Source organism: Amblyomma americanum, chromosome 10 (assembly GCF_052857255.1).
Source record: "Amblyomma americanum isolate KBUSLIRL-KWMA chromosome 10, ASM5285725v1, whole genome shotgun sequence".
In the NCBI taxonomy this organism is placed as follows: domain Eukaryota; kingdom Metazoa; phylum Arthropoda; class Arachnida; order Ixodida; family Ixodidae; genus Amblyomma; species Amblyomma americanum.
The window spans coordinates 46,731,696-46,744,680 of record NC_135506.1 but is presented as its reverse complement, the minus strand read 5'-3'; the positions used below and the strand labels follow the sequence as shown (position 1 = coordinate 46,744,680).

General features: G+C 47.9%; 1 protein-coding gene across 1 annotated transcript; it reads left to right on the top strand.

Moving 5' to 3' along the window:
• The first annotated feature begins 4,111 nt into the window (after positions 1-4,111).
• LOC144108256 (solute carrier family 22 member 6-like) lies at positions 4,112-6,499 on the top strand. Its single transcript, XM_077641531.1, has 2 exons — positions 4,112-5,385; positions 6,025-6,499. The coding sequence occupies exons 1-2, from the start codon at positions 4,112-4,114 to the stop codon at positions 6,497-6,499; spliced, it is 1,749 nt and encodes a 582-aa protein (XP_077497657.1).
• The last annotated feature ends 6,486 nt before the right edge of the window (positions 6,500-12,985 follow it).

Below are 12,985 nucleotides of genomic sequence, written 5' to 3'. Positions count from 1 at the left end.
GAATTCTGGCATACTGCACTTTGTTGCGGATTTGGAGCAGCAGGCCCCCACTGGCCAGCTTCGACACCTTATAGCCAAAGCCCAAGGCACCAGTCAAAAATTTAGAGACAATGAACGGAGACATTTTCCTAGTTGATTGTACTGCATCTTCGCTACGTGCCACATGGTACCTCGATAAAATCTGTTTTTTGCAGGCATTCTGTTGCGACATTTGTCCGCACTCTCTTCGGAGCGCGATGGTTTTGTATGGGAGGAGGAGCCATAAATTATATGTTCTGTTCGGCCACGGTGCCAGCCACCCCCTATGGAGCCCAACTAGGAAACGGGACAAGAACTTGCAAGCAAGCACTGCCCATGCCAGCTGTACACACCAACTATAACGAAATAAGCGTAACTCACGCCACACATGTTAACCATAGCCGCCGATGAAAAGTGAAAAAAAACAACACCGAGATGGGATTAGAACACAGGAAAGTAATGAGAACAAGGATAGGAAAGTGAAAGGTGAAAGGGACGACAGGAAAAGCCGACTGCCGATTTGCCGTGGTCCGGTCAGGCCGGAGGTGCCGTCTACAGGAAGCTGGGGTCGAAGTGGTGTGTTGCCTTCGCTGAGTGGCCTTTAAAGTCCAAACGTTTGGCATCGGTTCAACCACCAGGATGCCGTTTTCCTGAATATGACGCTGCCACGCACGGCTAAATGTTGGTGCTCTGGTCCATATAGGCGAACTGCTCATCATCATCCCCAGGCGGGGATGTCCCATCGGATGTTTGGGAAGCCATATTGTCGCAACACACTATCATCTGCATGTTGCTGATGGCCTGAGGGAAAAACCTACAGTTGCTGTTCTTATACATACATTGCAAGGAACATCTTTCTAACCAAGCAAGAATAGTACTCTCGCCTAATCAAAATGCATAACCACTGACGTTAACCATAGACTTCTGTTTTGGGATTTTCTGTTTTGTCCTAGTAATAGGACAATATTACTATCCAGAGGCGACGGAATGCAGCGTTGCTTGGAAGATGTTTCCAAACGTAGCAAAATACTATTCCTGCGATTAATCCTCGGCTGCGACAGGGCGTTTACTTTGGTCATTGACGTCAGGTTCTTCACGACTCAGCTAACAATATCAGCTTTGAATCTTCCATCACACACATCAGGACCAAATCCGACAGAAAGAATATAGCGCACAAATAACTTTCACCGCTCTAGGCCTGCATGTCCTCTCGTAATTGTTTCCGTTTCAGCGTGAAGCACTCGGAAGGGTTTCCGAAATTATTCGCAGTCGCCAAGCACTTGATGTGCTTTCCTAGCACTAGCTTAAGAGCTTTTATACCCCTGGGACACCGAGCTTGTCATATAGACACTCCAGGTCGTATAGACACTCCAGGTACTGAATAGGAAAATGTTCAGTTTGGTTTGAATATGCTCGGCTTACTGAGGTTTTCCTCTGCTCTTGTTCTATCGCGATGTTGTTGCTGTTGTTGACCTCATAAAATGACACATACAAACAAGGGTGATTGATCATATACAGGCTGTGACTGCCTGCATGGCATGCATGCGGCAAACATGGGACGATCTAAAAGGGCTAGTCACTTTTTGTTACATAGGTGATTTAGGGTTCTAAGGGGACCTAACAAGCTTAAGTTAATGCGAGAGTGGGAGTCAAAAAGGAAAGGAAAAAACAGTTTCTTATAGCCAAAAGGAAATAAAAAATAGAGGGTAAAAAGGGCATTACAAAAGCTTATGATGGCAGGCGTATTGATGCTTGAAGAAAACTTTGATGGGCAGAGCAACCATTCCCATTGGTATGTCCAAGCATAGAAACGCCAATGGACAGAACAATCGTAGAAGACAGACACATACTGAGCTTCTGTATTGGAGCTTCTAACAGTCACCTTCTTAGCGATGAGTAGCGAGGACAATAGAGAAGAAAGTCCTCTGCTCTTTCTGGCTCAGCACAAGACGGACACAGTCCTCTTCTTCGTCTACTACTGCTTCTTTTTCATCACCCGCGAAACCCCCCTAGCTGGTTGCTTATATAACCTGTCACATGAGCTGAGTGACCACGTTGGCAGTGTATTCTCAGGGTGATCAAGCATAAAGCGAAGGCTTATTAGGAAAATCGGTGCCGGTGCATCTCAGCAATTCTATCCCTGCCGTTTCTAGTATTCAGACATAACAGCGAACGGGAAAACTGTTGATATCTGCAATGAATGCGTTCGCCCAATGAAATTCGTCATTTTCATTTGCATTTCGTGCTCAGTGGGCGCGATGCTCAGACCAATTACAACCTTCCTTCGCGTCGGTCAACGTGGTACAGTCTAGAAGAATCATGGAGCACAAGAACTACCGTTTAATCTTCCCTGCCTTATATTTAACTAAACAGCCTTTTTACTGACTACAGCCATTACAGCTAGAACAAAGCATAATTTGTTAAGTGGGATTTTTTCAATCTCTTGTGTAATTTGCTGGTTACCGTAATAACTGTTTCCACATTTCCTTTGCGGCTGGCTCATGATCCAGAAACAGTGATCCCAGCCCACCTAGTTCCAACATGGGCTCAACCCAAAGCTGATAACTAAGATTGTAATATCCGCCATCGGTCGACACGCGTGTACTCCCAAGACGCCTCCGAGGGCCTCGAACATCGCGATAGAAACGAAAGACCAAACAGTACCAGGTACAAAACAAGCTCTTAGCGACTCCCAGGCACAAAAGGGCGAACAACAAAGAGGCCTGGAGCAGCAGCAGAACTCGGGCTTCCAGACCAGTGGTTAGTCTCATCCTGCTCCACGAAGTGGCGCCACTCACCTACCGTGTCTCCTACTTTAGGGCTATCGTGCGCGTCGCCCTCGTACGTCTCGTTATCAAGGGCTGTCGGGCCGGGCTTTGTGTAAGCGAAACACTCGCTCAGGCGCATTTCTTTGACCTCTGGAATATCGACGTTCTTGCACCCAGAAACGGAGAAATTTGAAAAATTGGATGGCGGCTGACACCAGTAATCCACGGGGCGTGTAATAAAAGCGCAGGCGTGGTTGTGACTGCAGAATGCCTAGCGCGACTAAGAAGGAGCTGCATAAGTGCGATATTTTCAGAATTCATTTCCAGAGGCTCAGAGTACCAGCGAAGAAGGCCTTACGAGTGAATGCCGCGCTTACTCAAAACCCCACCAGTAGCCATGACACCGAGAACTACGCATGCGACGGCGGGGACGAAGAACAAGCACGTGCCGCACTGTTCGCGAGAAGGTTAATCTGGTATGTTGCAGATCCTTGCTGGTTGCCCTGGGCAACATGGTCAACATGAGCGGCGCTCTCGTGGTCCCGCTCTTGGCAGAGTACTTTGCGCATCGCCTCGGCCGCAAGACCGTCTTCATCACAGGCGCTGCAGCAGTGTTCCTAAGGAGCACCCCGACAACATGCATCTCGTGCACCTACTCGTTTTACTTTTGTCACCATTGCCAACTATCGGTTTTAGGAGTCTCTCATAGCATATGCTGTGTATGAGCTTTGGCTCTGGTCATAGTTTAGTGCATTGTCTTTTGCCTTGTCTTTCTGGATGTTTACTCTGTAGTTGTGTATATTAGTGTCATGCCACTAAGGGGGTATAAATATAGGCGCCCATCTCAAATAAAGGATTGTTCGAATCCCACTCGACCAGTTAGACTCGTCTCCTTTCTTCTGGGCTTCGCACCGACCACGACATACCACCAGAAATGTTATTTTCACGCAACAAAACATTGCGGTGCAGTTGGCATTTCAGGAAGCACTGGTTACTTGCCGTCGGCATTGCCTAGTCATGACCATGTCCATTTCGTCTCCTTAATTTCAGCCCCTGTCACTGTCTCGTATTTGTTCCGCAAATTACTGAGACTTGACTTTTCAGCAGGCACACCGTAGCAATAAAAAAAGAAAAAGGTCTGTTTTGCGCATTTCGACTTTTTCTTCATAACCTGCTCGCGTTTGAAGATGAGCAAGCTTCGCGCTCGTGAGCTCGAGGACTCCATCAGCAGCGCAAGCATCGGATCGATCTCATCGCCTGATTTATCCTAGAGCGCCCAGCACGAATTGAAATACTCACTATCGGTCGCGCAACGTACACCAGCCATGACTACGAAGGCACCTCGCAAGGCCTCCAGCAAGCGGAAGAAATCCAAAGACTCGAAGATGACTGATCTCAAGCAAGCACCGAGTGACTCTCAGTTCCTTAGCCCCGAACCAGAACGGGACGTCGACCAGCAGGACCAGGGTACCACCATCTACGGGCACGGAGACTTCCAAAGACTCATATGTTGTTTTACGGTTGTCGCGTTGATCGTCCTGCAGTGCCACACCCAGGCCTTAGCGCTCATAACGCGCCCCGTGGACCACTGGTGCCGACCGCCATCCAGGCTTGCCGGTCTCTCGGCGTCCAAGTGGAAGAACGTCGGCATTCCAGTGGACGAAGAGGGACACCACAGCGAGTGCCTCGCCTACGCCCAGCCCGGCCAGCAGCCCAACGACACCGAGACCTACGAGTGCGACGCCTGGGACTACGACCCGATCCACGCCACCCACTCCGCGAGGAGCTTCTGGGATCTGGTATGTCGCAGGTCCTGGCTGGTGCCCCTGGGGAACGCGGTCTACATGAGCGGTGCCCTTCTGGTCGTGCCCATCGCGGGGTACTTAGCTGACATCGTTGGACGCAAGATAGTCATTACCACGGGCGTTGTGGCACTCCTAACAAGCACTGCATCGACGTGCATCTCGCGTGTCTATTCGTTCTTCCTGGTGACGAAGTTCATGGACTCCGCCTGCGCCAGCTCCATCTTCGTGGTCAGCCTCACCCTGCTCTACGAAGTGGCGCCCCTGACATACCGCGTCTTCTACATCAGCGTGTCATGCGCAGTGGGCACCTTCCTCGTGGACGTCCTGCTTCTCATACTGGCCTCGTTCCGGCTCCCGTGGACTGTGCTGCAGGTCATCGTCCTGTCTCCAACGGTGCTTCTTCTGCTCAGCGCCTGCACCGTGCAAGAGTCTCCCGTGTGGCTCTTGTTTACGTCTAGATACGACGAGGCCCAGGCGGTCATGCTCAAGGCTGCCAGCATGAACAAAATGAGCCGGATGGTGGCCAAGCAAACCATGCAGAAGGTTAGAGTGGAGCTGTCCCGCTCGGAGCACACCGCCTACACGTCCGGCATCACTATGTCTCCGCCTGCCGGGCAACCTAGGCGCTCTTACGTCATCCGCGTGCTGATTATGCTATTCGCGATGATGCTAGCCTTCTTCAGCCTGTCCTGGAGCAGCAGATTGCGCAAGGATGCCACGATTTCTGTTGCGGCCGTTTTTATGTCCGCGCCGTCTTACGTGGTCATGTACTTGGCGCTCATCTCCTTAGGCAGGTAAGCCATCGACGATTATTTCTTCAAATCTAAGATCTCCCAGCATTTAGCGGCCAAACCATTTAACTGAAGCTGTGGCTAAACGATAGAGCGCTAGTCTTATATGGGGAAGGTACTGTGTTTAATTTCTGTCCCTGTGGAAACCTACCGGTGTTGCACTGAAAACATGCATTCCGCTTGCGCACGGGACGCATTTTACGAGAAAGTGTGCATCTTTCAAATGATTTTGAGAACCAGCGTACTATCTAGTTTAAGTGTTGCAACGTTTAGTGTACTGGAGGCGTAGAGCAGATTTATCTGGAGATGCCAGGCGCGCGTAAGTCGCGACAACTTAGATGCATTCGCCAGATGGGTATCAAGAGTATGGATACTCATGTAGCACCCGTATCTCTCTTGGACAGCTAACTAGCATATGCGCTCGCGGAACAGTTTTCAATGCACTATCAACAGACTGTTAAAAGGGATTTTATCACTCTGAGCACGGTATTCCGTAGCAGCTGAACATTACCACGACTTCAAACAACACCATACTAAAAGATGCTCACTGCAAATCAATTTCGCCAACATTACAACCACCAATAGTACCAGAAAGGCTCATCTTAAGGTGATAAACACTTACCTTGATGCTTTGCCTTGCAGGCTACAGTTCCTCCTCGTGGTCATGGCTCTGCTGGGTGGCACCTGCTGCCTCTGCAGCATCGCCATCTACGCCAAGCCCCGCCTGGTGGGGGACGCCCTGCTCGTGTTCGCCCAGTGTTGCTCCCGTGTGGTGGTGCCGTCCGCCTTTCTCTACATGGCTGAGCTCTTCCCCACGGGCGTACGCAGCGCTGTTCTCTGCAGCGCCTACGCGAGCGGTCGCCTGGGCGCAGTGGCCGCTTCGGCGCTGGGCCTGCTTGAAGACCTCGGCCGCGAGGACCTGAAGCTCGCCATCGTGGGCTCAGGCCTCTTAGGGGTTGTCCTCTCAATGCTAGGGTTGCCTGAGACGAGCCGCGGACTCGTCGACGCCCGTGTGGCAGAGACGGACAAGGACGTGCTCAAAATGATGCAGGACACCCTGGACACGGCTTCCAGACCAAGGCTCATGCGCAAGAAGAAGGCAAAAGCGAAGCCCTAGTGCCAAGAACAAGAACCTTCCAAGTGTCAACGGCGTGCTTGAATCAGGAACACATTATCCGTAATAACTCATTAGTTAAAACGCACGTAATTTTTTTACGATCCATGAGGCAACAACGAACATGAATTCAACCCTTACAGCTCAAGGAAGTTTTCAAGCTCTGCATGTTAAAAGACCATTTCTGGTGTCGGTGATTATTAATGTGCCTTCAGATCTGAGATTTGGTGTGCCCCTAAAGTGAAGGTGGTGCGCTGAGTTTCAGCAAACATTTGGAAATACTGATATATTATGCTACCCTACTTTAGTGGTGAGGGCACTGGCCGAGACTATCATCCAGGCTTTCACACCTGGCAGAGATGCTGCAAAGCAACAGCACATGAGGGAGCATCCATACCTGAAATTTTTCCCTATCTCCGCAATTACGCACAAAATAAGTATCGCAAGACGGCGATTGCATTTGTCAGAAATTAAAAGAGCGGGCACAAATAGCATGTCCTTTACTTGCCAATTTTGTCTCTAATATTTTATTGCACTGTTCACCCCCAGTAACGTAATCTGCTAAAAACTGTCTGGACTGTAGCGTTGCGGCCCCAAGGCGCTCCTCGAGGAACGAAGAAAAGGCTTATTGGTCAATTTGTAACGTTGAACAACGGTATGTATAGTTTAATGACGGCACATTTATTATCCAATTGCAAGGTATATATACACAAACGCAAGGCATAAGACAATCCACTTAAACGAACAAAAACGTACAGTCCAAATGTACTCTCTTCTTTGTCGAAGATCAAATCCCACATGAATACGAAACAGGACCTCGTGAACAAATAACATGGACATGTTTCTCTCTTTGGAAAAAAAGAATTTTGATGCACAGAAAATGAACTGCACTCAAATGCACAAAGAAGTTAACGCATAAAAATTCAGTGTGCGCGAACACACTTTTTCCTCTCCTCTAAGAAGTCTACACCATAGTGACTGCTTTCTGACCGAGCCGCCTAAATTCCGGACAGGACATTCGGTCCAATGGGGTTTTGTACTGTGAAGGCAAATATAGACAGTTCACATTTCTTATGGACAGTTGTATATTTACGCCGCCGGGGTGTCTCTGTGGTTATTGCGTTCGGCTGCTGACCATAACGAGGGGGATTCGATCGCGGCCGCGGCGGTCGCATTTCGACGGAGGCGAAATTCTAGAGGCTCGTGTGCTGTGCGATATCAGTGCGATATCAGAGCACAAAACCCCACCTGGCGTTCCTCATAGCCTGAGTCGCTTTATGACGTTAAGCCCCAATAAACAATAAACCAGCTGTATATTTACGGAGTATTTTCTATACTAGGTCCGGCAGTCCCACAAGTGGTTAAAAGTAAAACCAAAATTCGAGCTGTACAGCGGCGTGAATCTGCATCACAGGCTATTCCCTTCATGCACAAGTGGGGTCTTTAGTACGATGTTTTCAGTGCATGTTGGAACCAGTTTCAGCTCAACCGTCTCCAATCGCTCAGCAGCTGTAAAGAGAAGAAACAGGGTGCATACAAGTACGACAGAGCAAACGATACAAGAAACTGTCATAGTGATACTTTTCTCAAATAAACTGCACGTTATGAGATATGATTGTAAATAGTATAAATACGCACTTCCAAATTCTATGAATGCATTGTCTTGCTAAGTCGCTCAGGGGATGAATTGCAATGCATGATTAATGACTTAGACATGCAAAGCAGAACAGCGGGTCTAAAAATTAGCATGCAGAAAATCAAAGTAATGTTGAGCAGTCTCGCATGGAAATAGCAGTTTACAAATGGTAGCGAGGCGCTGGAAGTGGTAAATAAACACGTCTACTTAGGGCAGGAAGTAACGGCAGATCCTAATCAGGAGAGTGAAATAACTAGAATAAGAATGGGGTGGATGCCATTTGGCCGCTAATATTAGATCATGGACGGAATTTCACCAATATTCCTCAGGGACAATATGTAACAGATGTATCTTAGCCGTACTCATCTAAGGAGCAGAAACGTCGAGGCGTATTAAGCGTCGGAAACGGACTACAGACGGCGTCAAGTAAAAATGTGAAGGCTAAAATGCAGCCTGGACATCCTATGTAAGTACTGTTTTTAGACTTATTTAGCGTCATTACAATGCTAGAACGCTGTGTGGCCATCGGAGGCAATAACGGGCACACCGCAAATCAACCCGCATCTCACAAGCGTTTTGGAATAAAGGCAAACGACGAGCCTGTTTCGTCAAATGGCGGCCTATTTTCTACCACATGGCGTTTTGGTGCAGTCCATGTCTGGTTTTTTCAGCATGAATCCAAATTCCCCATCGTTTCAGCATCATCATCATAAGCCAGATTTCCCTCACTGCAGGCCAAACGACTCTCCCATGTCTCTGTCCCGTCGTTTCGGGCGATGTCAACAGGAAAAGAAGTTTTCGTAAAAGTTGAACTAGCAGCTTCATCTCTCTTCACTGACTAAAGGAGGAAAGCAGATGCGGCGCAACAAAAAGCCGTCCCTGCTCACTGTGTTTCCAGTGCTCAAAATTTATGCAGTCAGCGTTCCCGTCGCTCGCAGTAGACCTATGCAAAGCGTGCTCACTCGCAGCGGATTCTGCCAGCAAAAGTGAGCCGCCAAATTCAACAGCTACTTGGCCAAGTTATTCCGAGTAGTTACTATTTATGCGTAATTTCAGGAACTCGGTAATCGTTTTAGAGTTTAGGTTTGAAAAAAAAACACGATATTTGTTACCAATTCCTCACGCAGTCACTTCTATCATTATTGCCATCTCTTGTTGCTAGGACTCCCGTTCACGTATCACAAGAAAAAATATTTTTACGGAGCTAAAATATGCGTTGCGGTTGGAATGTAAGGAAACATATGTTGCCTACTTTTGGCATTACCTAGTCATGGTCATGTTCATTTCATCTTCTTAATTTCAACCCCTGTCAATACCTCGCATTTGTTCTCTTACTGCCACACTCACTTCGCATCTATTTGGCGCATTTAAACCTCTTCTTTATAATGCGGCATTGTTTCAACAACAGTAAGTCTTACACCCGAGATCTCGAGGACTGCATCACCAGCATCTCACCGATCTCTTGGCTTGATTTACGCTAAAACGTCCACCAAGGGTTGAAATATTCACTATCGCTCGCATAACATACCAAACGAGCCATGAATACGAAGGTACTTCGGAAGTCCTCGAGCAAGTGGAAGAAAATCAAAGACTCGAAGATGGGCGATCTCAAGCAAGCACAGAGTGACTCGCAGCTCCTTAGCACCGAACCAGAGCCACACGTCGATCAGCAGGACCAGGGTACGACCATCTACGGACAAGGAGACTTCCAGAGACTCACATGCTGTTTTACGGTCGTCGCGTTGATCATCCTGCAGTGCCAGAGCCACGTGTTAGCGTTAGTAACACGCCCCGTGGACCACTGTTGCCAGCCGCCATTCACGTTTACTGGTCTCTCCGTGTCCAAGTGGAAGAACGTCGGCATTCCATTGTACCAAGAAGGGCACACCAGTGTGTGCCTCGCCTACGCGCAGCCCGGCCAGCTGCCCAACGACACCGAGATCTACGAGTGCGACGTCATGAAATGCGACTTTTGAAAAAGCGGTTGTTTTATTCTCTTTTTCCTCATAAACCCCTGTTCGAACTCTCCCGTCGCGAAGTTTTGGCTGCGAATATGTTTAGTGGGATAACCATGCTTGGTCCACAGAAGCGTGGCAGCGTATCAGACATTAAGCGCCGCCTGACAGAATGAATGTTAAAGAAAATCAGAAAGAAAAACTTATTTTTAAATTTTTTTTTCATATGTTAAGGAAAATCAGGCAGTTATTATATTTTATTTCCGAGTTGTTTCCGTCATCTGTAGATGCTTTGCGGTGATGTTGGCCGCGGCGGACGACACCCTAAACAGAGGCCATGAAGAAAAGAAAAGGATACGAAACGCTATAATATGCCGGCCCTGCATACGGCTTTGGCTTAACGCAAGTGGGACTAATTGCATAGAACTTGTAGGGTGTTCGATAGTTGCACCTATAATATAAATGGAAGTGTTGCTATCAACGCCGAAAACGTGAATTATTCATAAAAAATATATGACCGTACACCATTTTTTTAAAACTTTAGAGCCCATGGGGCTTGCTTCCATGCCATACTGTGTGGCTTCCAATGCATCCCCAGCATTCCAAACCGCCTGAAGGCAACAACACTTCTGGTCTTGCTCCTTGCGCTGAGCAGAAATCCAACGAATTTTACAGGAGCCCCACTGCACGGATTATAACGAAACTCCCCGGGTTCTAAAATTCTGTCAAAGGCTGTATGCGTATTAGAACAGGCGCTATAAAAGAACTCCTGTAGAAGCCCATCTACTTTCGTTCGAGACAACTTACTCAGTGTGTGCGCGTAAACTTGTACTAGACAAGTAAACAACTGCCTGGCAAAGACCCTAATGCGCTCAAATCTAAATAACACTAAGTTCTTAGGGTTGCATACATGCGTATAGAAAAGTAAATTGTGTTACTTATGGATTATTGATCACTTATTTTTATGACCTGCGATGTCTTACTATGAATACATTCCCCACACACATTCAATAAAACCAAGCAGTAGTGTTCGAATATTTGTCATGTTTCAAAAATGCAAAACTCGCATGCAGATAATTAAAATAAGTAAATAAGCTATGAGTATTTTTCCTTTCTCATCCCACACCATGGCCCTGTTTTTCCGTGTCGCTGCTAGGAGGCCCCCAGTGTACTTCAACCAAAAATAATAGGCCATGGCAGGGAACCTGCTCTGTCCCGGCGTCACTGTAATTGTTCCATTGGGCGACTACACAATAACTGCCACAGTGAGCACCTTGAGTGGACACAACGAACTCGAGTCCATAATCTGAATGTTCAGAGGCCCGCGTTTGGCTGAATGCACTCACTGCGGCCAAGTAGAGGCAGGAATAAAAGAGACGTTCCTCTGTCACATTGCTATGTTCCTGCGGTAAAAAGTCCTTTCAGTAAACGGAGGTTTGTTCCCTCCGCCTCGCGAAACCGAAGAGAAGAAGTCTCTCCGGGTACTGGTTGTGAGCCCGCTCCTTGACCGCCTCTTTCTCTCTAGCAGCCTAATCCTGTAACTGCGAGGGGTGACTTGCGGGGCGGCTCAATTGTGAGGTCCCAAAGTGGGGTGGATTATTCTGTGAACTTGTCGGTCTGGTTCCAGTCGTCTTCAGGACTATATTCCTCCACGAAATGACACTTGCGCTTGGGTACCCAGGCCTTCAAGACAGAAACGACGATCTTCCCTTTCCTGACTAGCCTGACGTGCGCCGCGTGCGGTTTCCAAGGCAGGAGTACGTTTCCTTATCTGTGTGCTCTCGTGTTTGCTTCGCACATACTTCGCGCCCGCTTCACGACGGGCCTTCTGATGTCGATCCAGATACTTGTCGCCGAGCATGGCGGGCTGAACACCAACGTAAAAACAAGGGCAACAGCATGAGACAAAAGAGCCTGCAGTGAATAGCGAAGAGACGAGCAGAATCGGTGCGGCATAAACGGTATAAGCATGCCAGACTACAAATTGAAGATGCCGAAGAACTAGTGCAGAGTATACATTCGGATGGCCTTACCGACACCCTCTCAATACTTAAGGCCTCTGCCCTGCAATGGGCGTAATCAGGCTGATGATGATTATGATGATACCCCCTAAGTAATGGTTTGTATATCCTCCCAAACCTACAAATTTCCTTCCATTAAGTCTGGTTGTCGACCAGCCGATTTCCCATCGAATCCCGTTCATGCAGGTTCGCCGACTCTTCTACAACTCTGGTCAGCACTGGATCTAGGGAGTGACTGTTAATGTTCCAGTAAGAACAGAAACCATGGCCAAGGCTTTGCCACGTAAAATCGAGGACGTCCATTCAATTTTGGCAATTATTACGCGGAAAATGCTGTGCAAAACTTCGTACCTTTGGACTTTGTTTCAAAAGATATGCTTGTGCCGTTGACCTCAACAGATTTCTTCGTAGCCTGAAAGGGCTTCACAGAGGCGGGAAACAGCTATCGCGCATGTAAAGCATTCACAAACAGGGTTAAACTGCTCATAATATTTTTCTTTTATCAATGAAGTGCTGATCATTCGTATGGTTGGAACCAGTGGTTGAAATCGTACTTTCTGCGTCGTCAGTGTAAGGCCTACCGGTAGGTACCATACGTCAAGGAAGCACGACGTTTGCGCTCACAGGAGCCGAAAACGACACTGGCTTCTTTGAAATAGGCGCGTAAGAAAATTACCGGAACAGTGAAATATTGACTCCTTTTACTTATACATGGCAAGTAGTTTTATGTTGTACAAATAAATTGGCAGGGCATTTAAGCTCCGCCTTAAGGGTAACACGCTATAACGTTAATAGGCTAATGCTCATATATGCGGATTTGCGTATCCTCGACTTTACATTCATAGATCACTGAGCGTCCTCATACCACTTCTGGCTC

Bases quoted from the DNA above. Each gene is read 5' to 3' on its own strand.
- LOC144108256 (XM_077641531.1), top strand. From the start codon at position 4,112: ATGACTACGAAGGCACCTCGCAAGGCCTCCAGCAAGCGGAAGAAATCC. The intron at 5,386-6,024 runs GTAAGCCATCGA...TTTGCCTTGCAG, and splicing joins GCGCTCATCTCCTTAGGCAG to GCTACAGTTCCTCCTCGTGG.